The 27,339-nt window shown below is 39.3% G+C and overlaps 1 protein-coding gene across 2 annotated transcripts in view; it reads left to right on the top strand.

Annotated features, from left to right (window-relative positions):
• The window catches only part of LOC127372374 (contactin-4), a 110,355-nt gene that overhangs the window by 61,054 nt on the left and 21,962 nt on the right, over nucleotides 1-27,339 (top strand). For both annotated transcript variants that reach the window (XM_051416023.1, XM_051416022.1), the window contains 12 exons: nucleotides 4,174-4,320; nucleotides 7,960-8,083; nucleotides 8,420-8,595; nucleotides 10,451-10,546; nucleotides 13,544-13,747; nucleotides 14,335-14,437; nucleotides 14,606-14,790; nucleotides 18,224-18,366; nucleotides 18,523-18,652; nucleotides 18,967-19,117; nucleotides 24,039-24,166; nucleotides 24,748-24,920. In XM_051416023.1, coding sequence (XP_051271983.1) covers nucleotides 4,260-4,320; nucleotides 7,960-8,083; nucleotides 8,420-8,595; nucleotides 10,451-10,546; nucleotides 13,544-13,747; nucleotides 14,335-14,437; nucleotides 14,606-14,790; nucleotides 18,224-18,366; nucleotides 18,523-18,652; nucleotides 18,967-19,117; nucleotides 24,039-24,166; nucleotides 24,748-24,920 — 1,674 coding nt within the window. In that variant the 5' untranslated portion in view covers nucleotides 4,174-4,259. The remainder of the gene's footprint in view (nucleotides 1-4,173; nucleotides 4,321-7,959; nucleotides 8,084-8,419; nucleotides 8,596-10,450; nucleotides 10,547-13,543; nucleotides 13,748-14,334; nucleotides 14,438-14,605; nucleotides 14,791-18,223; nucleotides 18,367-18,522; nucleotides 18,653-18,966; nucleotides 19,118-24,038; nucleotides 24,167-24,747; nucleotides 24,921-27,339) is intronic.

Below are 27,339 nucleotides of genomic sequence, written 5' to 3'. Positions count from 1 at the left end.
ATGTAGATATTACAGTATTACCTATAAGTTATATGTCAAATAGTGCAATTAGATCAACCTCGGTGAGCAGCAAATGCTACTCATTACAACCATCCAAATTATTTCAACTCAAATTCAGGCTCAAAATGGCAAGGACCTAATGATTGAATCAGTTTGATCAATATGAAGACCCTCATATTTTTTCATATGTCTCAGTTTATAAGCTAGCTGGTTGTAACTGTCAGTCAGAATCATGAGACCACTCTCAAGATGCAGGTTTTATTTTCATCTGAGTCTAATTTGACTTGTTCTGAGTTCCGCGGCTCACACTGTGCTTGCAAGTGCATCTGAATTTTAAATGATATTGATTTGGAATTACTTACAGACGCTGGCCTATAACAGTATTGATTGCAGATAGGCGTTTTGACAAAATGTCTGGAAAACATTTCACATCGATTTAAAGTTTCTCAGATCTCAAAATAAAAGGCTTGCATCTAACTGTACAGTAATTGCCATATGCATCTCTGTGTCATTCATTTAGCCCCTATTCATGCAGCACCTTAATCAACATATAATTTTGACTCCAACGTAGACTGAGAACAGCACGAGACTGAGCCGTTCATTGAAAGAAGAGAACATTTCAAAGCTCAGAGTCAAGTTGGTCAAAAGAATGTGTCATCTATCGTTAGCCGGATAAAGTTCCTTCACTGGTTTTGATTGCAGATAGGCCAGAAGAGGCAAATATATCAACCCAGAGAGTCTCATAAGGAAAGACATCAACTAAATCTCTCGTTATTGATCCATCCCTCCATATTTGATTGAGACTCATGACAGGACTGTGGGCAGGATGACAAACAAAAAGGCAGGAGGTTAAAAAAAGTGGAAACCAAATCAATAACGATGACTGACAAGATGAAGCTCGGATGATCAGTATTGTGCCCTATTAGAATAAATCATGGAGAGCAATGCAGAATAAATCTACATCACTGCCTACACAACCAGTGCCTTTTTTCTCCTGTGATTAGTGATTCTTTCCATTTTGTTGCATCTAACGATTTACTACAGGAACTGAGGCAGAAAAGGGCAAAGAAAAGATGTAAGAAATGATGACGAGATGTATGAAAAATGTTATGTTTGTAATGTGTTTTTTATGAGAGCTCATAAAAATTTGCACTCTCCGAGTCGTACCTCAGAACTGAACACAATGAGGTGGCGTCAGATGATTTTTAGATTCAGTGATGTCCATGAATAAACATCTAAGAATCAGCTTAGAACCATAGAAAGAGTTGTTCCCTATAACTCCAGTTGAAGAGAGAGAGTCAAGAGCAACATAGAGTGCTGCAGGAATTTATTCAAAAACCTGGAGATGAGTTAGCATCTTTGCACTTCTGGTTCCCCCGCCTCAAAGTCACTGGGGTATTTGAATGGGTTTTTGGTTAGATGCCTGAGGTCTGTGGTTAACACGAGCTTAAGAGATTTTTACATTTTGTTCTACATTGTGTTTTGTTCCCAACCTTTTTCCTTAAAGGAACCCTTTTCTATAATTGTGTAAACTGACAACCCCTTTTTAGAGTTGTACAGACTTTACAGACTATTTTCTGTGAATATTACATCAGAAATTAGTTTTCCTGATATTTTTAGGAACTATTAAACAGTTCTCTGTCTGTATTATGACTTTTTAAACAATCATACAATCTTAATAGTCTTTTTTGACAAACTCAGTATTTTCCCCTAATTTTGTTAGCTATCTGGTTGTTTAAACTGAATACTATTTAAACAGCAGGCCTTCAGCGTTTAAAAATAACAATTTAATTCAGTTTTCTAAACAAAATGTTATTAAATGCAGAGATATAGGCCTTCTGTGTACATTTTTTAACTTTTCTTACACCCCTTAAAATCAAGAAGGCCTCATGACCCCCCATGAAGATTTGGCGACCCCTAGTGGATAAACAACTACAAAGGGTTTTTGGTGAAAATGTCAGTATGCTGAACACTGAGTCTTATATACTCACTAGTCCACCTTAATAGCCTTATTGTGTTTATACTTGTGCTTTCGCAAACTATTCTAACCCAAACTTTCCCACTTGTACATTTTAATTACAATAATTAATTACAAGTTGGAAGGTGGAGTTAACGCTGAAGTCATGATGCTAGCTTTTTACTTTTTGTGATCGCATTTATGCTTCACAAATCATAAAAGTGGTGTCTTTGAATTTGTGAAGATTATCTTTAACATTTGTTTGGAACAGAGCTTATTTTCTGCAGTAATCCAGAATCCAATGGAAGCTCTCTGTTATAGTTACTGTTTACACCCCCTAAGGCATCAAGGGAACTGTAGTCACAAAACATTGAGCATGGTTATCCCCCATAGAATTAAGGCAAGAAATAATAATAGAAGGTACAAAATCCATTAATATAAACTTTTTCCATGTTGCTCTATTAATATATATTTACATTACTCAGGAAATGGATATCCCATCAACATGGTTCTTATATTCCTGAAACACTAAAACTGTCCTGTATCTAAAGTTGTGGCATTGTGTGGTGGGGGGTTATTGAGCGGTGGGGGTCAGTTGTTGCAAATTTTGTCTGAGAGGAGTGTCTTGGGTTAATGCAACAGTAATAATTTAGTTCACAGGGTGTACCAAACCAAAGAAAGTCATGTAGCAGAACATCCTGTACTAACTGGTTTGGGATGAATACATGTATGGTTGCAATATGAGCTAAAAGCATGATGTAAGGCTGTGTTGTTACATATGGTATTAACCAACCCTTTTTGGCCACTTGGGAGCAAAACAAGCTGTAAACAAAATACAGGCTTATATATAACTTCTAAGCTGATATGACTAACTTGTTACCAAATTGTTGCTTTTTAACACAACCAGCTGACATGACGCAACTAGTGAAGGGAATTCCGGCACTTTGCAGTGGGCCAGATCATTTGGCTGAGCTTTGCAATAGGAACCAGCTCTTTCTGCTCCCAAGCGGCTCTTCATTTAGTACCACTTCTGGTTTTTATAATTCAGTTTAGCAATGTTTTGACCTATGACTGGTGTTTGTGCACACACCATTTAAATGTTTCAATTTAATTATACGAAACCTTAATATTGTAATAAATGTAAAAATATCAAGCAATATTACACAATGTATTCAACGTTTTATTTTAGTATGTTTATTGATGTATGTTTTGTTGGCAACCAGCGCAAGACAAAAGTCTCACTATACTTGGCTTTAATGTTATTACCAAAGTGAGATATTTCTGGGTCATATCTTAAGAATACGTTATAGGATCATCCTATTATTTTGTCTATTCATTTATTCAAAAATAGCAATAAAAAAGAAAACGGCTCATGGCCGTGAGCCAGCTCCCGTCATTCACTTAAAGTAGCCGGCGCATAGAGCCAGCTCGTTCACAAACTACACATCACTCGAGGGAACATTAGCATTCATTTGAAGTCTGCAGAGTCAGGTGATAACCCTCTGTGGGTTCATCACAATGAGAGATATTGATAGATATATAGCAGCTTTCAACAATGGCCTCACAAGTAATATCCAAACACACAGATGTGTTGGGATACAGGCTTCACCAATACAGCATAATATGTAATATGTAATGTTTTTTGACAAGGTTGGCCAAATGATCAAAGCTTTGTTGATTTAGTTCTCAATTAATGGCAACAGTTCTTGGCATCATGATCCATAGAAGATGTTGCTGCCTGTCTGCCTGTTTTGAAGTGGAATGATTTGCCCACAGAAGAATTATTTTTCCATCCGTCTGTCTGCATTCATTAGCATTCCCTGTGATATACACTGTATACTTAATACATCACATAACTTGTTGGAGTAAATATGTTGAAACAGTTTTCGAAAGCGTAGCATTACCTTTGGCAGGCTCGGCTCATCTGTTGCTGCTGCTGCTGTGAGCATCTGTTTTTTTTATTTCTTTATTTTTTGCTTGAATTGCTCCTGGGAGTGAAGCAGCAGTATGTATACACTAAATATCAGCTCCCTGGTATCAGCTGCTAGCTGGCCCTTAGGCATGGGATCTTGGCTCTGCTTATTTGGTTGAATGAATTATTAATGGATCACCGATTTTCCTCAAGTTCCAGCCTGTTTTTTATTTCTTCCAGAAAGCTTGATGTAGACTGCATCTCCTCATCTCCACGGTGCTCATTTGCCCTCTTTTTCTTCCAGAGCCAAACGGAGGAGTGTTTGCCCAAGAAATATTCTTCACTCTCTGGCAACTGGATGGGAAGAAGGAGAATCTTTGACCTTGGAAAATGAAGATGTTGTTGCCATGGGAACTGTTAATCCTTCTGTCACTCAAAGAGTGCCTGGCTGGTGAGACACCAAGTCAAGTCGCCTTTCATGACACACCTGATATGCATACATACACAGGAAGGATTCGCTTTTTCCTCATGCATGGTTAGGTTATCATTTTGTTTGAAAAGGAATGATAGTAGCTTTAGTATCTGGGTTGTATCTTTGAAAAATGGGGTAAAATCTGTAGATTTCAATTTAGTATTTATAATAAAAAGGGCTTAGAAAAGCATTTCAGGGAAACAGTGCCAGACATTTGAATTTAGTGGTGTAATTTCTGTTATTTAACGGATGAAGTTGTCACAGGATGAAGTGAAACTGCCTTGTCTCATTCTAAAGATTGTCATTTGTTAGCTGCAACCAAAGTTTAAATCTTCTTTTCAGATCACCTCTGATAAACCTCACTCACTGCAAGATTTACATTTGAAAAGAGACTGACGTAAAGGAGAGAATTCACTCTCTGGTCTTTTTATGCCTTCCTGTTTTATTATGCAATTTTCTTGCTTTATGTCCAACTGCTACCACTTACGTGAAATGTGGCAAGCACTATAAAAATCCACACTAACTCTTTTCTTAACGCTAATTTATTCTGTCCTCGCTCTCAGCAACATAGATCCCCATGGTGCGTCGAGGTGCTCCTCTTTCGCTGAGAGAAAAGCAGAGTAACATTAACCTTCAGTTCCCTAATACCCGTATGAGCTGCAGCTGAGGAGTTAAAATCTCTTTAAGAGCTCTCACTTTATGTCTGGATACGGTAACCTGTGCAGCTTAGACAGCCGAGTGAGATTTAATCTCGACTGTCACATTTGACAGATATACTGTATACTGAACTTAAGCCAACCGTTTACAAGTCATCAAACAAATACATTTAAATTTATACAGCATATGCAGTGGGGTCTATTGTAGTGTTATGTGAGCTTCCATTTCCATTGATTTAGCATCTCATCTCAAAGTCAGCAGTTTCACTGGAGTATATCTGTGCAGCCTGCAAACACAAGAGAAGAGCGTGGGGGTTTACACAAATGGCAGCGCCCGCTCTTCTGTACATGCATATACCTGCTGTTGAGCTCACATTTATATGCATTCACATGAAAGCTAATTAGGTATAATTTGTGTGCGTGCGTGTTCATGTGTGCAAGTGGTCAGTCCAGTTGTGTGTTTACAGGGCAAGCCTGTTCTCAGGCATACACACAAACCACCGGATAATTTCCCAGGTGAAATAGCCCGCCTATTAAAGGTTCATTAATTTGTTTAATTTAAAGGACATCGCAACCAGGGTAAAAATGAAGCACCTCCCTTGGAGGCTGGGGAAACAAGGCCCTTACCTGAGGCAAAGACTCCCACTCTCATTAGGATGATGATGATGATGATGATGATGCGGGAGGGAGCACTCTTTGTCCTAGTCAAGGTTAGGCACGTGTAAAAAAGCATCTCATCCTCTCGAGTGCACAAAAAGAAAAATGAGCGGCGTGCGGTTCGGCGTATGACACGCGGTCTCAGAGGAAAGGGAGGGTGGACACCAGTGTTCCAGTATCTATTGAAGAAATGTTAGATTTCACGGGAGTAATTAGTGCAACACCGGTTAATTACTCCTGTGTATTGATCGTTTGGCTGGAGCTAACCAAAACAACAAGCTCGACTGAGCAGGCACACATGCCCAAACAACATTCGGATAGACAAGTGCTTTGCAGACTGTCTAATAATTAGATTGTAACCAGAGTAAGGCAACACTCTGGTATTGCAACTCTCCCATACACACCTTAACCAAGTTATCCTGCTTGCATTAAGATCATAATGAAGTAAAGCATAATTCAAGTAGCCACCCGGGTTACTTGTCAATCTTTCTAATTACTTCTGACATGTAATATAGCTTAGACCAGTTTCTATCTGTGTTTTGATTGGATGCATGTGCATGGCAGTTCAGAGAGTGAAGGGGATGCTAAGTGTGAGTTTAAATAAAGAGTGGCAGATCTAGCTTTTAGTGAATCACCACCAGTAATAGAGCTCGTGCTCAGCTCCCCCAAACAGCAATTGTCCAATCAAGGCTTAGCAACCATAAATAGGTGCAGCAGGCCAGTCGAGTTTTGGATTTCCCAGTGTGCTGAAGTGTTGTACAAGGGGCGATACTCTATACTATAAAGGCCGCACAAGTGGAAGGAATAGGTTAAAACGTGTGTTTATCTGCTCTAACTTCAGCTGCAGTCGTTAGCACGTCTGGCTAAGTAGCTTACTTACTACAGTAGTGACCTAAACCAGCGTTACTTCCATGGCCAAAGAGAGGAGCATATCTTTTACTAACTACATTAATTACAGGTGTTGATACAGAAAAAATTTGCCTAATTGGCTAGCTAGCTACAGCTGATAAAACCGATTAGTGACAGTTATCATCTTAGTCTGCAAAATTGGCAGAAGTCAGCTAGAAATGCAAAGCTTTGTCTACCGCTGTCGGACATTAGGAACCTGTATTTTGAATGTTAAATGTGTTGCTGTTATTATTGTAAATGAACAATGTGGTGTGGGGGAGTGGGGTTATCAGTGCAGTAATATTGCCGGCACAGAGGCATTATGTTTATATTAAAATTTGGTGGTCAAAGGTCAAAAGAAAAAACGTGTTTGGCCATACATCAAAAATAGATTGTTTCAGTTCCACAACTGGTCAGACAGTGAATCGAAGACACTTTTGAATCAAAGGTCAAATCTTGCTGTGACCTCAAATTGACCTTAACAAATACATTTTTGGTCATCACTCTAATTGATGCAGTAATTATGACAAAATGTCACACAGATGTTTAATGGGTTACAACGATGAAATGACGGAATGTTTTACCCAAAAGGTCAAAGATCAATTTCACTGTGACACTCCTGTCCATTATTCAACCCTATAACTCAAGAACAGAAGGGCAGATTCTGTCCATATTTACCGCATTCTGAATTTCCTTAACCCTCGGAATTGTATTGCAGCATGCAGTAGTGAGTTTCACCTGTCAGGAGAAAAGAAAAACACCACATTTTGTGAAGCTATACTATATAATAATCCATCTTTACATAGTAATCAAGTACATTTGTAATGTATATTCACTGGAATCATACATATTTATCAGTACAGTACTAAACTTCCATAAAGACATGAATATAAAATACTACTTGACAAGGTGAAGGCATACAACTGTAGTGCAGTAATTCTAGTTTATTTTCCATTTCCTGTAAGTGCACTTACATTTCAAAAGAAAACTATGTTATTGGTGAAGTTAGGTTACCAAACCATGTATGCTTCAATTGATACATAACCTTATGCTGGGTATTTGTACTAGTAAACTTACTTGTGCATGTAAGCATCCTTGTACTGAATGAGAGCAGGAAAATAAAACACAACCTCATGAGTGATGTGTTGAAGGCTGCATAGAACATGCCAGTTAGCCAGTATGCCACAGGGTTATCTTTTGTTAATTGCTCTCTCCCTGCAGTGCTTTATCTGCCTGGTGACATGTGCACAAGAGGGTTTATTCAATGCAGAATCCACTCAAAGAGCCATGTTGGCATTTAATTATATGGGTGTAGAGTTTATATGCAGTCTTCTGAGCGGTGAGTGATTTATTTTTGCAATAATTCAGTGTCACTTCCTTAGCACCATTGTACAGCTAATGTGTTTTTTCTACACAGAGAATACACGCCATGGTCCTGTCTTCACCCAGGAGCCCAGTGACAGTATTTTCCCACTGAGCACTGATGATAAACAGGTGTTTATTAATTGCAAAGCAAAAGGAAACCCACCTCCGCATTATAGGTAAGTGTTTCGTATGCCCTTTTGACTGTCTATATAAGGTGAGACCACAGTGTGTAGCATCAGTGAATGTGTGGTACACAGTGCTCTGCTGAGCTGTAATTGATACCTGCCTGTGTTACTGTACTGGCCACATTTGCATTTCAGCATAAACATTCATTAGAAGTAGGAGGGTTATTCATTTTTTAACCATGTGTGACCGTGTGGGATGTTTTTCTGTATTTTTTTCCAAATATTCAATGGAAATATGAAAATATAGGTTCCTTCCCAGTATTGGCAGACTAGGAAACTGGTGTTGTGTTTGATGATGATGATGGTTACTTTGCAATGTATCTACAGGTGGAAAGTGGATGGGAGGGAAATAAACACAGAGTCAGATCCAAACTACAACCTTGTGGAGGGGAACCTGTTGATCAATAATCCTCATGTCATCAATCATGGAGGAGTGTATCAATGCATCGCCACAAACACATTTGGGACCGTTGTCAGCAGGGAGGCAAAAGTCCAGTTTGCATGTGAGTAGAGTCTTATGTAGATTCTTCTAGATATTGTACATACTGTTACAGAAATGTCCTTTGATTTTATGTAATATTATGCAAATGATTTAGAATAGGGCTCCAACTAATAATTATTTTTATTATCAGTCGGTAAATTAACCCTTGGGTTTAATTGGTCAGTGAAATGTCAAACTACTTTTGTAACCATGCTTGTAGGTCTTTTATTTCATTTTATGTAGAATTACCAACAGGAAAAATCTTACAGACAGGTAAAATCTTTAAAGGTAAAAACACACAATACTGTTTACACAGTATTTTAACCTTACATTGCATATTAAAAACTGAAACTGGCAACATATAGATACAACTACCCTACGTTAGGGTTAGCTTACATGCTCCCTGTAAGTGGCCTGAAACAGCCTCAATGAAAACAGAAGAGCCTAGAAGATAGTTGACTGTAAAGTCTCATTCCCAAAGTGTCATTCTTTGATGACCTGGGATAATTCTTCTCAACTCTGATTGGTTGTTTTTGTTCAGGCCTGGGGGATTATTGCAAACCCCATTAGGAGCTCTAGGAGGAGTCAGAGGAAACTGATTTTTTCACTGATAATCTGTCTAATGTACTACTCTCAGGATATAGTGAAAGTTTTAGCAAATATAACAAAAAGTTTTTTTTGTTAAAGTTACCTACTGCAGCTTTAATGCACTACAGTGGCATAGGTATTGTATGGATCACTGTGATAACAAATAAAATATGATAAACATTGGATCTTCAACCAATGTCCAGAAATGTGAATTCAGTCTAAAAGGAGACATCATGCTCTTGGCTGCTGAATATTTCTATATATTCATGTTGAAACCTTCTCTGAGGAAAAAAGCTCTACAGGATTCCCAAACTGTCAGTGTGTCATGATGGGGAGAGCCCTGTGTTTAAGGGGGATTAAAGTAGAGAATGTGATTGGCCGTGATTGTCACAACCTCTAACACACCCACCCTTAACGTATGATAATGTATTTGTTCTGATCCCACCCCGTATCTAAGTGTGCCTCAGGTGAGCCAGGGGAGCCTGTCCATGAAAATACCATAAGTGCATTTGGCAGCCCTGACGCACTGAGCAGGGCGATGAGCGCCGCGCCGCAGGGTTCACGAATAAAGAGCCCTGAGTGTCCTTTTAAGCTGACTTTACTGTGTCTTTGAAACATGACAAAAATACATTACATATTCCACACATACACATGCATGTTGAATGTGAATTCCAAGATGTTTCCTGCATGTGCTGTTTAACGTTTAACAACAAACACAATACAATTCCAAAAAGTAGCGTCACAAAGCTGTCCATGGTCATCTTCAGTTTTTTCTGGAATTTCTTCAGATTGAATGTCAGTGTCTGAAATGACTGTGTTACCTGTTCACACTAATCTTTATAATTTGTAGCGTAGTGGAATACATGAAAGAAAGAGCACTATGTCTTGATATGAGGGATTCTTTAATCAGTCCAGTTCTGGTTTGACCACTGCTGATATTTGCCTGTTCCCTCCTGGGACTTGGTTGGTATTTCTAAGACTTTGGGACTGATATGTCTTCCCACTGTTTATTCTCTCGCACTGCACAGCAGCATTTAATTAAAGGTGAAAGTAATCTCTCAAGCTCGATTTGGTGAGGAGCACTTTGGTGCACCCTCTTGTACCCGATCTTCTGCGCGTGCTGTGATATTAACAGGGGAGTCTCGGGTTTGGCTTGCAAGCAATGTGAACGGACAGGGAAATATTCTGCAGAATGAAATGCCCTTCCTCGGATGTCACCTTTAGGTAAAGTTATTACAGCTGCCAAACCCTGAAAAGTTGACGTTTTATTTTTATTTCATATCCAACAGTTCTGCAGAACTTCAGCAGGAAGCCAAGGAACACTGTGTCGGTGAGAGAGGGTCAAGCCGTGGTTCTGCTCTGCGGCCCTCCCCCCCATTACGGAGGTACGGCACTCTGTCCTGACTCTTCTGCATTGTCTGCTGTGGTCTTGCACTCCTGCTTGCCTCAGCAATCTTTATTGTTCCTCACTCTGCTGCTTATTATCTCTCTGTAACACTGCTGTGAATCTTTTGTTTTTATACCATCCCTCCTTCTCTTTTTGCTGCTCTTCTTCCCGAACTCTGACACACTGCTCCTCTCACTTCTCCTTATCTGTCAGACAGAGGGAACTTTTTATGACCAGCCACCACACTACCTGCCCAGACCCATGCCTTCACATCTATAGTTCATAGCCCGGCACTTCTTAACCTTGAGCTCACTTTTCCTCGCCCATATGATCTGTGACCATGCTGTCATCTATAAAGTCTCCAGTGCTCCACTTCCCCAACTGTCTCTTTTTTTTTTTTCTTGATGTGGGCAGGTTATCTTTGGGTAATAAAGGCTGCTGGTGGCTGCTGTGGCCGGGGGAGCGTTTATCCCGTGGCACAGCTGCGAGTCGGCTCATGTGTCTGTGTGCTGCTGATTAGCAGACCCTCAAAGTGGTCCGCACTCCTGCAGCCATTCGGTGCCCACCAGCACAATTTCACGCCAGCGTACCAGCCTTTCTCTGCTCTCTGTTGCCAGCTGAATCCTGTGGCCACGCGGGATTTCCACACTTTAGCAATTTGCCCTCCAGCCTTCCCTCCCTCCCTCCTTAAAATCCTCCATGTCTTTATTTTTTCCTCTTAAACAGACCATATGAACACATTTGACAGGATTTGCACTACACGATAACGCTAGCTTCAGGTGTTTTAAAATTGACAAATGGGGCAAGAGGGTGTGTTTTTTTTTTATTGCCACAAGGTTGAAATTATGTCAAAGCTTCTTTAATGCTTGTTGATGCACCACTCGAGGAGCACCTTATTAAAAGAGGAATCATCTGAAGCTTCGTTGAGCAATCAATAGGTAAGTGGTCTAAAAGGAGCCATGCTGAGAGTCAAACTCCATCAGAGGACATGAGATTATGTGCCTGCGAGTCCTCTGTTGCTGTGAGACTGCAGCTCACAAACCGACCCAGTCTCTGATAGTCCCTAATCATGAAAGGTCTGTCAGTTTCCGCCCTGACTTTCCCTGTAAATGATTTTAATTCACTGTTTTCCCTCAAGGAAGCGAGTGGGACTTTCTACCGTCTGCCCAGTCAAAAGGGCTGACTGCAGAATGTCATGTGTCTGATACAGGAGGGCTGCACTAATAGCCAAGTTCACTCTGCAGTCCCTGCAGACATCTCTCCCCCTCTCTCTCTCTCTCTGGCAGTGTATGTGTTTTACACTGGTACATTGACATCCTTATTATTCCTTTACAGTCTTTGTTTTGACATGAATCCTCCTTGTTACTGATAAGAGTTATAGAACAATAAACCAGACACACACATGCGGCCTTGCATGTTACTATCTAATGCAAATTCCATCTTTGTTCTATTCCATCTCATCTTATTAAATCACACTTAAAGGGATTCAGACCGAAAGCCATGTTTTCTTCAGGTACCAGTGAGACAATGAAATATGAGTTTAAAGGCTTAAACACAGCACAGCATTTTACAGTACTACAGGGCAGAGTTTACAACACTCGTAAGGTACACAATAGAATTACAAAGACAAATGTATGCTTGCACATATTTGATTGATGGACTTCACTACCGGACGACCCTGCATTGTTTTGTCGGAGTCCCGTGTGTCTACACCCCGCTGAGCAACACAGAGGTTCAATTCAAAAGAATGAGTGGGCTGCGTTATGTCACACAGTGCTGCTGTCTGTCGGAACTCGACCTCAGTCCATCTCTCAATCCTTTCTGACTTCCCTATACCCAGTCTGTGGCACTCATTCTCAAGCCAGTTCATAGGTCACAGACACAGGTCTTTACAAATGAGTAAGAAATAATACTTGAAACTTTTTCTTAAAGAGAAATTATTATCAAAAACAGCTGGGCATAATTTTCTTCAAAGGTTACTCAGAAAGAATAATTGTTGGGGACTATTTTCAGTTGTAGACTAATACACATTTTGTGGGTTCATTTAGTATCTACAGTAGCAGGTTGATTGACTACAGTGGCAATGTTCAGTGCAATAAAAGAACACGTCACCCAGGGCAACAGTGTGGCTGAGGATTTATATGTTGTATTTAAAGACCCAAGATCTGATCCTTTGTTCCGGTGTTAATTGTTCTCTCGCTTGCTATAGGCCGAATATATGTCGTAATGTAGTGGACAACCTGCTCTACCTCCTGAGCCACAGCCGTAGTCATAGTAAATAGCACAGTTTAGTGGGTTTATTAATTTCTTAATTTCTCTCTGTTCACTGGGTTGGTGATTGAAGTTCGGGTAGAGGCCAACAGGTTCTACAGGTTTCTCTACAGTGCCATAGCTCGGCAAAGCCACACCCACTCTGATCAGCCCCCTCTCATAATTAAAACCCTGCCCACATATTCTGTTTACATAAGCAGTTTTTAACTCAGTCTCACTTTAATATTTATGCCTCTATATGGCCTACATAAACAAATCAGAAAAAGACTGGCTATTTCTATGTAGTTGCTGTAACGCCTGCCACCGGGCTGGATTTTGTTGAATTCTGACGGAACAAGGTGGTGGAAACAGCACTGCTTTTGTCCACAGGGGCCTCCAGAATCAACATAAACTGAAAGTTCCTTATGGCTGCTTTAACTAAAAAAGCTTAGGACTCTCTAAGTTTTTGCTGAGCCTTTAAATAGGCATACTTTGTACAATCAATTCATCAATGGTTTTGTCTCTTCATGGGATTTGTTGACAAGAAGAAAAATATAAAATATCACCACCTTATCCTTTGAAGTCATCTTATAACTATATTTTTGGCAGAGAAATAAAATATCTCATAATTTATTTGTAATAATATCTCTTCCCATATAAGTACTACAGGTCTTAAAGTACTGGTCATTTTGGGAATGTCACTGAAAGGTATATTTTATTTGTATGTATTTTTTTCTTCTTCCAGAGATCAAATATTCATGGGTTTTCAATGGACAGCGGAGCTTCCTGCGACAGGATGCCCGTCGCTTTATCTCTCAGAGGACGGGCAACTTGTACATAGCCAAAGTCGAAGCCTCAGATGTCGGGAACTACACGTGTGTGGTGAGAAACATGATGACCAATGCCACAGTGTTCAGCTCTCCAACCCCTGTGGTGGTGCGGAGGGATGGTAAGCATACCCAGTTCGCCTCGGCTGCTTCCTGGTTATCTTGCACACTGAACTGACACACTCTGTCTGAGGGAGGGCGAGGAGATAAATCGCTTGTCTTGAGCATGACACAGTTTTTGCTTTTGCTTAGCAGCAAGGTTTTTGCACCCTCCTAAAGCCTCTGAACTATACAGGGTTATGTATGCGAGAAACCCTCTCTATCTGCATGAAGGCACATATTTACATAACCAGAAATGTAGTCTACGATGACAAAACTGCACGCAGGCACACACACACACACACACACACACACACACACACACACACACACACACACACACACACACACAGCAAGGAGCTTGCCACACATACTAAACCCCATCAGGACCGTTTATGTGTACCACTCCAGATTTGAGCTGAGGCAGATATGTAATCCAAACTCATCCATCCGCTAAGCCAAACACTGTTGTATATGGCGTCAACACGCGCGCTTTCTCTTTGCCAGTGTCATCCGTGCCACAGCTCTTACATCCAATATGAATTACAGCAAACTGCATGTCCATGTTTTGTGTTTTGACTGATGTGATTTGCTTTTATCCCTCATGCAGTGGTGATGGGTGAATACGAGCCAAAGATTGAGGTTCAGTTCCCTGACACCCTTCACGTCTCTAAAGGATCATCAGTGAAGCTGGAATGCTTTGCCTTAGGAAAGTAAGTGTCAGAAACATTAGCACGGTGCAGCCCTCACATTGTATTGTTAAATTCGTGCCAGACATCCTCTGTAACGTCAAGCGGGCTGACAAACACGGCAGCAGTCCGTCTGGCCAGTGTGAGCAGGAGCATGTGGCCAGCGTGACCTTTTGTGTGTGACCTCTGCAGCCCCGTGCCTTCCATCTCATGGAGAAGAGCTGATGGAAATCCACTCCCTGGCAAGATTAAAATCAACCACTCCAGTGGGGTTCTGGAAATTCCATATTTTCGCCCAGAGGACGCCGGCGTGTACGAGTGTATAGCCGAAAACAGCAGAGGACGAAATGTTGCCAGAGGGCAACTTCTATTCCACAGTAAGAAAGCAGTTGTACTTGTGCTTCCTGTTTCAGGCAGATGAGTCCTTAATCACTACTGTTTAATATCTAGCACTTTACTATATAATTATTTAGTGTTTGCATTTTTTGGAAAACGATCTCAAGTGCTTTATTATTTGTTCTGTCTAAACTAATTGAGTTATTTTCTCAGCATGAAAGCCTTATAATGCGGGGATAATCTGGACTTAATTTGTGCTCATTATCTGTGCTTTTTTGTGATGACAACGTTAAAGATCTCCCCTGGCACAGGGAATATTTCTATTAACCAGTAGCTTCAAGTAGAAAATGAGATTACTCATATGTCAGGATAAGTCTGCCACCTCCATAGAATCAGAAAGAAGCAGCTGTCAAACTGCTTTGAATGAATCATTTGGATGTTTTAGGAAAGCAGCGTTTACTTCAGTGGATATTCGCAGCTGTCCTCTATAGGCAGACATATGAGTGAGAGTCTGCAATGTGTCTGTCTGCTGTACGTGTTGATAAAGAACCAAAAAAGATGAAGTCTATTAATTAGTTTAGGTCAAATTATTTGAGAACTTGTACGGTTTCTGCTTTAAAACTTAGACATCTAGTTTGGTGTCAATAGTGCTTACATAAAGGCAAGTTTATTTAGCATAATGCAATTCAAAGTGCTTTACATAATGCACTCAAAAGGTGATACGCCGTTGAAAGCATTAAAACACAAATCAAAAGATAGACCCTTTAAAACAAATTATATTTATGTGTATATATACACATACCTATACACATACATACATATAGATAGAGAAATAAATTGAAGTAAAAGGTGGAAAATAATTAGGGCAAAGGCAGTGAAGAACATGAAAGAAGCTGATTTAAAAGAAGTCAAAGTTTGTTCCGGTTCTGTGCTGCAAAGTAACTAATTACTGCTTCTCCATGTTTAATTTGGACTCTGTTAACAAACTACCTGAGAGGCCAAGAGGGGTCATTAGGTAAAACAAGGTCAGAGATGTATTTATGTCCTAAATTTACAGACAAGTATTCAAACTCTGTGATATGACTGGAAGCCGGTGATTCTTAGTTTCTTTCCAAGTACACAGTCTTACATGGACATGAATCCTCCAGTTCTTACTATGCAGACTTAATTATTGATTTGATTTGCCTTCAAAGTGTTCACTCTCACTCCATGATTACACCAATATAGATTTTTTGTTTATTTATTTGGATCCCCATTAGCTGTTACCAATGCAACAGCTACTCTTCCTGGGGTTTATAGGGAAAAAAATGACTGCAGTAACATCATGTTTTGTTAATCAATAGAAAGTGAAAGTAATACCACATATATGATAGTAAGTAATATTACATACATCTACTTACACATGTACTGTATTCGTTTGTAATATAAGCAGCATACACACTGCAATCAAATGTCCTAGCCAGTCTACAAATACAGTTTACATTGATACACTTCCCCACTATATTCTTGTCAAAAACTATAAAGTCATGATCTCTCCTCAACAGTTAAAGGCAATCTTGTCAGACATTTCCTAATAAATGAGGGGAAATTAGTTCACAGAAAAGCCTAGGCCTACATACGGAGCAGTTTTCTTTAAAGCATTAGTTACGTTTAAGAGCCACCTTATCGTCTCATTGTGTAATAGTGCTTAATCCTTCTAAAGGTTATTCTTGAGGAAATACAATTTGGCTGTTATAGAACATGTATTCGCTAGAAGATGACTAAGCAACTACACACCAACCTAACCTCTCTACCTCCTACGTGCAGCTCAATTCAGAACTATTGGACAAAACAACCATTGTACAACCTGCTTTTAATGTGCTCTGTGATAGAAATGAGTGACACCTTTTAATGGAGTTTAGATATGATTTGGTCTTTATGACCAGACAAGGGTGACATCTAAGAGTTTTGGTTTTTGTTTTGAGCTGTGCCCCAGCCTTTTTCTTTCGCACCACAGACAGGTATTTCAGTTTTATTTGTGTTTAGCTGAAACAAAGTTCAGGCACATCCAATTATTGACATGTTTAAGTTGGGTGTCATCTGCAAAATGTTTTTGTTTTGCACAATGTACGAAATACATATGGAAATGTAGCAGTATTGCTACTTGACTGAAATAGAGAATGTACTAGAGTTATTCTATTTGAATAACTATACACTAGTTATTCCGCAAAAACACGGTATTTAAGTTTTGTTTATTCTTCTACAAATCCGCTTCCTCTGGCTTGTTCTAGTGCTCCTAATGGCATCCATTATTTTGATAGTTCGCTTGTCATCTGAAGCATTCTCTGTTTGTCACCAGTAAAGTCTATGCATTCAAGGTCAGATCATGAAAAGAGCAGAAGGAGTTACTTGTGGTTGATTGTGAATTCAGGTTTTGCATGGGAAATCCAGCATATCTGAAGGGTAGTAGTAATTGTACTGAAAATGAGGTTGTGGTGGGAAAGGAAAACTTGCAGAAGCAGACAAAAGGTGAGCACACCACCAAATCATGTAGAAAGCTGCAGTCAGTCAGTTGGCACAGAATAGATAAATGAATAAAAGCTACATAACTAAAATAGATTCGTAGAAAGAAAATCAATGACTAAATGAACAATATGTCACACTATTTTAGAACATCCGATAAGGAGGGAAAAGTAGTCATGGTTTTGAACTCATTAAACTTGAACTCCACAATCAGTGAAGTGTAAAATCACTGTAGGCTACATTGTTTTTGAGTTTGAGTTTGATTTTGGTTACATTTACCTCAGTGTTGTAGCGAGACATCCGAATCAGTATCATCTCCTTCAGCCTTACTTGTCTTACGTCTCTCTCTCACTTATATTTTCTTTTGCTTCCTGATTTATTGACCGCTGTTGCTTTAATAATGAAAGAAGGCCAACAAATCAGGCCGTATTGTAATTAACTGAGTACTAGAATTTTTTGGAGTTCAATTGAACTGCTGCACCTACTGCAGACTGCAGTTCTGTCCCATGCACTGATTGCATAATGAGCTGCTGCTTTAGTAAATTACACAAGCTAATTACACGCAGATTGCGAGTGCAAATTGATTGAAATAAGCAGTACAAATTTGCCATGGCCTACAATGTATGTATATCTGACCCAGAGACCGCAAAACCATTCCAGCGGTTAAAATGAGGCAGATATTTACTTCACATTAAAAGCAATAACCCATGACCCATGTATTTGAAAAAAATAAAAAAATAAAAAATAACCTCTCCACATGATTTTGGGAAACTGATAAAATTGACCAGGGTGTTGCAGTCCATGTTTTAGCTCCACAATGCATATTATCATAAAAAAGTATAGGGAGATATTAAACTCATCTGCTCCTACTCATTACAAAGCAGTCAGATATTGGTAAAAGTGAAATACATCTGCAATAGAATTTTGACATTTTTCTCAATAAATATTCATAATCAGTGGTATTTTTCCCAGATGTTGAACAGCTGCACTGGGTCCAGACACTGAAAGATGCTCACATGGCAATTGATGCTAATCTGCAGTGGGAATGTAAGGCCATCGGTAAGCCAAGGGCTACATACAAATGGTTGAAGAACGGCCAGCCACTAACAGCAGAGGTAAGACACCACAGACAGAAGTAATTCGGTAACAAATCTTACTGAACAGCTAAAACCCTTAAAGATCATCCAAAAGCTTGCATTCATCTTGCAAAAAACTGTAAATAAATGAGTGAAAGATGTTATCAGACATTAATCAGCTGGCCTGGTTTGCAGGGGAGGATCCACGTGGAAGCTGGTAGACTGACCATATCCAGGATTAGTCTGTTAGACTCTGGGATGTATCAGTGTGTGGCAGACAATGAACAAGGAGCTGTCTATGCCAGTGCTGAGCTTAAGGTTGTAGGTAAGCACTTTGTTTGCTCTGTATCATTTACAATGACTTGAATTGAAGGCAGAGACATACTGTCTGTGCATTGTGCTGTCAGTGGCATGAAAGTGCTTCCTTTCTGAAAGTAAATGAATAAATAAATAGATTCTGGACCGGCTCTTCACTTAGCCATGGCCTCGCTGTTTCATTTACATAATTCTTTCATACAATAAGCCGGTGAAATATCATTTCTGTAATTGCTGGTGATGCACTTGACATTTCTGCTGATGCACAGCTGTTGCCCCTCCACGAAGCGAGACAAATGGCCTTAACACGGGTCTGTTTCTCAGCCTCCCCACCTGACTTCACTCGCCGACCCGTGAAGAAGTCCACAGTGATCCAGAGGGGGGGCGAGGTGGTCTTAGAGTGTCGCCCCCACGCTTCCCCCAGAGCCACAATCTCCTGGTGGAGAGGAGGCGAGCTCCTGAAGGACAGCAAGAGGTAGGGTACTGTATGCACTGCTGCTCATGCTACCGATGGCATCTGTTAAAGGCTTTTCTCATGTGGTCATTTTCATTTCTAGGATTCGTTGTTATTTATGCCTCTGTTCAAGGGGACTTTGGAAGTCAATGTTGTAGGGTTGCACTTTTTATTTTAGATAGATACCTTATGCTTCACATAGAAAAATATGTTGGTTTCCTGTTGACATATATTAGTTTTGTCTGGTGCCTTTTTACTTAATGTCAGAATGAGGCCACGATCCTGACTCTATCTATTTTTTAAGGCACAAGATGAATTTAGCTGTTTGAAACTTCAAAACATCCAGTGTCCCACAGTTTCACTGCTCTTCAAGGCAGTCAAAGTGCTGGATGTAGAACAGAGATCCTGCAGGGACGCTCTCTGTGTGAAAACCACAGAGAAAAACAATCTGACTACATCCTTCACTGAAACTCCACCTCAGGCTACATGACAGGCCACACCATGTCATGATTTAAGGTCTGAGGCAACACCTGCAAGCTAAAAGAAACAGTTTATTGCTGCGCTCGGCTTTAGCAGAGCCTAATACACACAATAAGAGCCAACAGAGTTCAAGCGCAGTATGAGATCTGCTTTCATCAAAGGTTTGGCAAAAGAGTAGAGTACATAAAATGTTCATGTAGGTTCAGGTAAACAGGGACTGGACTGGGTAGCTGACAGAAAGGTCCAAAAAGTAAAGAGACTCAAACAGTTTCCAGAATACTCTACAACAGTTGCAGCAGTGGAAATCACTGTCTAGCATGAATTCACTTGCAGCACTGTTAGGACTGAAGCCAGATCTGATAATCTCAGAAAGACGCTCCAAACTGAAACTCAACAGGTCCCATTGCTGACATCATTATTTTAGCCCTACATACAGAAGACAGAATATGGGAATAATTAGGTAATTTCTTAACGCAATGATGCCCATCATCAGTCACACAATCGCAACCATGTCTTTTGTGAAACACCATCATGCCATGTCAGTCTCAAGCTGTATAATTAACTTAATAGCGTCAATTTTCTTTGAGAGCTTTGCTTCGTTGTTCTCTTCAGGCAGCAACTTTAGCAACTTCCCAACGGGGGTATAATTAGCTGTTTCAGAATGGGTAATTTAGAATGTCTATGAAGTTATTTCTTTCTCCAGTACTTCCTCCAATACTAAGTTTAACTGGAAGTTTTGTATTATTTTATATTGTCAGTCTTTTACCCCGATATCATGTAGTGATCATGTGCATATTTAAAGCAACATACAATATGACAGCTGCAATTGTTATGATTACATTACTTATGATTGTTGAACTCTGTGCTAACGCAGCAAAACAAGATTAAGCTCAGTGTTGTAGAGGAGTTTCTAAAATGAGTTTCACTAGAAAAAGTTGCAAATGGAAGAATCCTCACCTTAAACGGCTGTATCCGGGGCACGGATCATTTCACTGAATTTCTTTCATTAGCGCAAATGCTTTTGATGAATCTTTTGGTGGGAATTCATTAACCTGTGTCCCCATCGTGAATACTGGAAGATAAACCTTACAGCTCACTTAAATTTGCTGGCAGGAGACCTGAGCAAGGTGTACAACAATAATCTTTTTGGTTAATACGGTTCATGCTCGTTCATTTCAATGCTTAGATGTGAGTGAATGATCAGAAACATGTAATAATAATACAAAATCATTTGTGAGCCTTTATATGGCTTTAGTTGGATAATAAAAAGGGATTTTACTCAGTTAATTATGATTTTCTTTGGAAAACCGCTAACCAGCAACTGATTTTCAATTAAATGTCTTATTTCAGATAACAACATAATCATTATACTGGGGAGATGTAACATTTTGAAATACAGTGGTTTGAGTATCAAATTTTCTCCATCAAAGAGCAAACTCTAGATGCTAAAAAGATTGCAGGAAATAGAGAGTTATGACAGTCTGACCACAGTGCACCTTAATGCACTTTCTTAGCACTGTGGCATATGCTGAATCTAATTTTGTAGTGTTAATTTGCATGGTGGATATGTGTCAGATGAAGTCTAAAGTGTGAAGCTGCTCTCCTGCTGTTTCTTCCTTTCTCATTTTCTTTTGGGTTCTGGCTCAGATCGATATGTACAGCCATATTTCCATAGACTTTCCGTAACTCAGTGGCCCCGGCTCAACATGTGACTTGGGGATTGATTAGTTATCATGTTTTCCATGGGTTGGCCATGAGATAAGGGAAAAAAATTACCCAGGCCGTGCATTTGGGAAAGAATAGAAATTCACAGCATGGAACGGAGTTTGTCTACAAAGCAGATAGTTCTTTACGTTTCTATTTGTTTTGCAGCTCATTGCCCCTCAGGTCATGTTTTCAGTGCGCCTCCATCACTCAGCGTTGGATATTTTTGTCAATAAATCAGCACAAAGCACCCTGTGTCAGACATGCTCTCTGGGTCTCAGCTCGGCTCGAGTGAATACATATTTATTCTTGGGAGCCAATGTGAAATTGTTTGATTTTTGAGCTGGCTGCTCACAGCATTTGTGTTTGATTTACTGAATTCAAAGGTCACAACAGGAGAGCATTATCTGCCTCATTTATGCATATGTTTACATGCTTTCCGACTTGTATGGGTAGGGCCAAAGCGCCAAAATAACTGGTGGAGGCTAGAATGTGAAGTATTTCAAACAAAGGTGTAATTTCCAATGAGGATGTGGGGAACATGTCACTTCTTAAAATCCTCTGTTTGTCCCCTCAATTTTATTGTTTCAGGTGGATTTTCTTACTGAAGTCTCTCTGAGCAGTATCTTATTGTCCTGCTAGGCCAGAGGAGGGAAGATCTGAATTGATACAAATGTTGATACACTCTTCTGAGACGCCTTCAGTTATTACCTGTCAGGCTACACACAGGCTGCCCCCTCTTAGGGGCCGATCACACAGAGACGCATCGCTACAGGAAGGACCACTTCAAAAACGACTTGGCAAAGAGTGTCAGGGAAAAAAACGCTGTTGCACCAGTGGAGCAGAAAGAATAATCAAATATGTTTACTGGGAAAAAAATAGTGGATTCAAGCAGATGTCAAGCTCTAGATGAGTAATACCCTAGCTCTTTACACAAAGAGGTGTAGCTCTCTCACAGTCAAACAGCTACCTAGCTTGCTAACCTATTTACTGGAACATGAAATGGCTTCGAAACAGGAAGGAAGTGGTAGTAGGGCCCGCCTCTTGCTCTATTTGATTGATTTTCTGAGTCAAGCGTGACACTGACAAGTGGTGGAACTCTACAACATTTGAACTTTTATGCACGCTTTTTAAATAAACTAATAATAATTTATAATTTACTTTTCTTCTTTAGAAAAACTTTAATTTTTTTGTTTTGGTAACTTAAATTGTTGTGAATTTGAAAAACTTTTACATCAATTCTTTTTGAATAATAAAAATTGGGTTCACAGCTCAATCTGAACATTTTTCGGAATACAACGTTTTTCATTTCTAAAATTCAAATGATTGAGTTTTTCTAAAGTAGAAAAGTAAATTCTCTCAACAAAGGATTACAGGTTGGCAAAACTTCGAGTTCGAGTTTGACTTTAAATGTAATTTTTTTTTATTGAATGATCGTCCTTTTTGAATGTTAACATGTTTCTCCCATCTTAAATAACATCAAATCTAATCTAAAACTGTTACTGGCTGGCATTAAATATATTCTGTATTATGTTATATTGTAGAGAACAATGCAGTTGAATGATGTCGCTTCTGACACACAGTACCCCACTCTCCCTTAAATACCAGTGACAACATGTTACTGGCTAAGATAACCATGTATATTAGATTGTAATGTACATGGAATAATAGAATTATACATGACTTTTTTTTTTTGATATCTGCATTAGACATTGGCCTCCCTGCTTTCTAAATGTCAGCGTCGACTATAATGGTGGACCCCTAGTCCACTATTTGCAGCCTAAAAGTAACATCTACAAATGCTATTCAGGGCAGAAATCTTTTTTTTTCTGGTTTGTATTTGCAATAAATGTATGATAGAATTGAACATTAGTCATAGACAAGTACTGTAAAGGACAGAGCAAAACATATTGGAATCAAGAAATGAAGGAAATGTATTTATCATTATGCAACACAAGCTTGTGTAAAGTTTACACTCCCTTCATGCTACACACAATAAAATATAAATACATTCATAGAAGAACAGAAAATATATATAGTATGCCTTTATATATATATATATATATAAATATATATATACAAAGGGAAATATAGTTCCTGAAAGTAAGTCACAAGCTGTTTCATTCAGACAACAATGGGGTCAACATTCCTCTGTGTAATTGTTGTTATAGTCGTGTTTCTTTCAAGCACTCTCATCAGACTCCCACTTTATTTGAGACCAGCCTGACAAGTGCAATGCTTCTGTATGCATGTGTCCACGTTATTAGTTTTCAGAAATGGCTTATAGCATGTTGATACTATCGCCACGTGTTGTAGCGCGATAAGGCTGCAGGTAAAGATCCCATTCAAATTGCCTCTCACCAGTCCTGCTCTCCTCTTCCTATCGCCTCCTGCCTGGCCCTGGTGGCCTGTTGTGTATCCAATTAATATGTGCATTTAAGCTACTGTGCTGTCAATACTATGCTGACCCTACAGCAAATCTGTTCTGCTTCAGCTAAGATAATTGTTATCTTCTGAGGCGTGTAAATAGTCTTTTGAAATAGATTCTGAAGCCTTCATTCAAAATGAAATAAATGGGGGGGGAGTCCAAATGGCTTCAGAGATGACATCATATCTCAACCAGGAAGTAGTTAATTAAATTTGTATCATCATATTTCATTCAATTAACAACTAATTTAATATTTATATTCAAATGATAAATAATAATCAAATGAGAGATGTTAACTTATGATGGTTTCAGTTTTGTCCCTCTCCTCAGACAGACTATCATGGAGGATGGGACTCTACGTATCACCAACATCTCTAAATCTGATGGAGGCAGGTACACGTGTGTGGCCAGAAACCATTTTGGAACATCCAGCAGCACAGGAACGCTGGTGGTGAAAGGTATTTTCCTTTTTTTCCACAGGTTTTCACTACTGTATCTTTTAAGCCATGGGTTTAAACTTTTGTTAAAGGGAAAAAATACTAGCTCAAGCATGAAATTGATAATGAAATATATAGCCGTTTTATGTTCCCGCCGGTTTGACAGACGTATAAGTCATCCATGGTTTTGTCAGCTGTGAGTTATTGTTCATGTAGCGGAGTGGGGCAAACCACCGCCATCTACGGCTGTGAGTGAGGAATATTTTGTCACCAACATTTAATTTAAAAAGAGCTGCTGTAGCATTTTCAGATTTGGGTTTTTAAATAATGATGATTATAGAGAGAGTGCTCTTTTTTTTCCTTCTTAGTTGACATTGTGATTGCAGTGTGTTTAATTATTCATTACTGAGTTATGGGAGGCATTCGCTTCCTAAGTGAAGTTATTTAAGGTTACTTAATTACACTGATAGAGCAGAATCTGTCTCACTATTCTGAGCAAATTAAGCTTTATTACCTTCTTCATTTGGCTGGATTTTATATAGATACAGTGTTACATATAGTAACAAATTATTTTCTCCTTTTTTTCCTCCATAATGCTGTAGAGCCTACCAGGATTATAGTTCCACCCTTGAGTTTGGACGCCACCGTGGGACAGAGCCTTGTGTTGCCATGCGAGGTGTCCAGTGATTCGTCCCTGAGTCCCATCTTCAAGTGGTTTTTCAATGGGAAAGCCATTGATTTCAGCAGGCAGGAACACTTTGAGATGATTGGAGGGGTATGTATAATGTGGGTGAACACCTGATGATTTCAGGCAAAGAAAATCAGTGCCAAGGATTTGACCTCCGTAAACTGGAGCCGATGTTGAAGTTCCAGAGAGCTGTGTTTTTCTGCCACTTTATGTCTGATAACCTGTGATATTCATATAAAAAAATCATTTCAGTTTCAGTGTGTATTGAATTTCCCTGAATGCTTATCACCCAACTAATTCCTTATCAAAACCTGGATTCAAAATACACTCATTCAATGGCAACAGGCTTTGTAATACCAGGGAACCCATTGCAGCCATTCAGGGATTGTGGAACTTAAGAAGACATTACTTATGGCATGATATAGACTGTCTTCCTTGTAGTCTAGCACTGATGTACTGATGTACTGATATTAATATTATTATTATTATTATTAATAATAATAATAATAATAATAATAATAATAATAATAATAAAAGGGAAGATTAATACCACTATCATGTCTAGGCATTGAGTATGGGGCTAGAGATAGGAGGCAATTAGCCTAGCTTTGCATAAAAAAATCAAAGCAGGTGGAAACGGCTAACCTGGCTTTCTCCAAAGTTCAAAATTATGTTAACTAAAACCTCTGAAGCTCATATAACACATAATATCCCTTTGTGTTTGATAAGCACAAAAAGTGAAAAGTGACAGTTTAGGGGGTAATGGTTTAAGGGGGAATTTACATGTGTCAAAGTATCCCCACTTATTGTTTTCCATGTTCATAGAAACCCCACAGTGCAAGTTTACCCGTGGAAGTGTGTTAGGATAAACCAGAAAAGTCCCTGCACCTGGCTGTTCTCTGATCAGAAATAGTTAAAGCACCTAACTCCCCATAAATCCACCAACTGTTGTTTTTACATAACTGTTTGCTTAAGCATTAAACAAACAAGATACAACATGTTAAATGAATAGTTCAACATTTTAAGAAATATGCTTCTTAGATTTCCGTGGAGACTTGAGAGACGAGAAGATGGATGCCACTCTTATGTGTGATGGTTAAATAGGATGCTAAAGCTAGCAGCCTGTTAGCATAGTTTAGCACAAATAATAACCAGAATACTACTGGCACCTCTAAAACCCACTAATATTGTATTATAAATTGTTTAATCCATACAAAAAACTGAAGCATAAAAACACAAGTTTGTGGGGGGAGGGTTTTGTCCGGCAACCAGCAGGATCTCAAGATCTCTTTCACAGATTGTCAAATATCAATGCTGGGAATCAGACTTAACAATCAATGGCCTTCAAGCCACCAACCCAAAGTGTCTTTCTATCTTCCTCTGCTCTGATTAGTTGTTTTTGTTCAGGCCCGGTGGATTATTGTAAATGCTATTAGGAGCACTAGAAGCCAGAGGAACCTGATTTTTTTCACAGATTATCTGTCTCATGTACTACCGTCAGGATATAATGAAAGTTTCAGCAAAGATGACAAAAAGCTGTTTTTCCAAAAAAAAAAAAGGACCTGCTACAGCTTTAAACAAACAAGCTCTAATGTGTTCATTAGTAAGCCTTGGAGGTTGCATACAGCCAGGCTAGCTGTTTCCTTTCCCCATGTCTTTATGCTAAGCTAAGGTGCTGCTTCTGGCTCTAATTTCATATTTAATGGATAGATATAGGTGATATATATAAATGATGGATATTTCTTTAGTTAGTGAGCTTTAGGTGCTGGAAAGCAATTATTGTAATTGCCTCCAGTCTTTATGCTAAGCTAGGGTAACTGTCTCCTGGATCTAGCTCCATAATGCACAGTCATGAGAGGGGTATCCATCTGCTAATCGAATATACTGTATTTCTCACAGTGTCAAACTATTCCTTTAAGTATAGATCAAACTGATTGAATGAGAACTTTAAAGTGCTAGGGGAATTCTTGCTTTTGGGTGGGTTTTGCCTTTGAGCCCATGTGTCAGAAACCGTGTACATGTTATTCAGAGATACCAGCAGATGTTACTGTGTGTTGTGTCTGAGGGGAAAACCTGTAAACAGGGATGACATTTCTTCAGCCCAGAGGTGATTTCACTGTATGAGCAAATCAATCAATTTCTCTCTGAACAAAGGAGCCTAAATTTTTGTAATCAGAAGATTTATGCTCCCTCTAGTTGAGCTCACCAGGCCCACTGAAGTCGCTGTACAGCACTGACATTTCCACTGTGAACATAATCACAACAGCTGTTTAACTTGCCTTTGCTTTTTACTCAAAGGGATTGATTTCTGAATCGCTGTATTTTGCTGAGAAAAACTTTTGAAAATCTTGTGTGTGTGTGTGTGTGAGAGAGAGAGAGTACACAACAGTAAAGTGCAGAAGGCAGTTTTGAAAATTCTTACTAGAACCATTCATCTGAGCTGTAAGGGTAAATAAACACAACACTGATTCAAAGAAAAAGCTGTTTCAGAACAAGTCATTTTTGT

The sequence above is a fragment of the Dicentrarchus labrax genome, unplaced genomic scaffold (genome assembly GCF_905237075.1).
Source record: "Dicentrarchus labrax unplaced genomic scaffold, dlabrax2021, whole genome shotgun sequence".
Lineage (NCBI taxonomy): Eukaryota > Metazoa > Chordata > Actinopteri > Moronidae > Dicentrarchus > Dicentrarchus labrax.
Note: the sequence above shows the minus strand (reverse complement) of the source record. Positions and strands in the feature narration are given on the sequence as shown.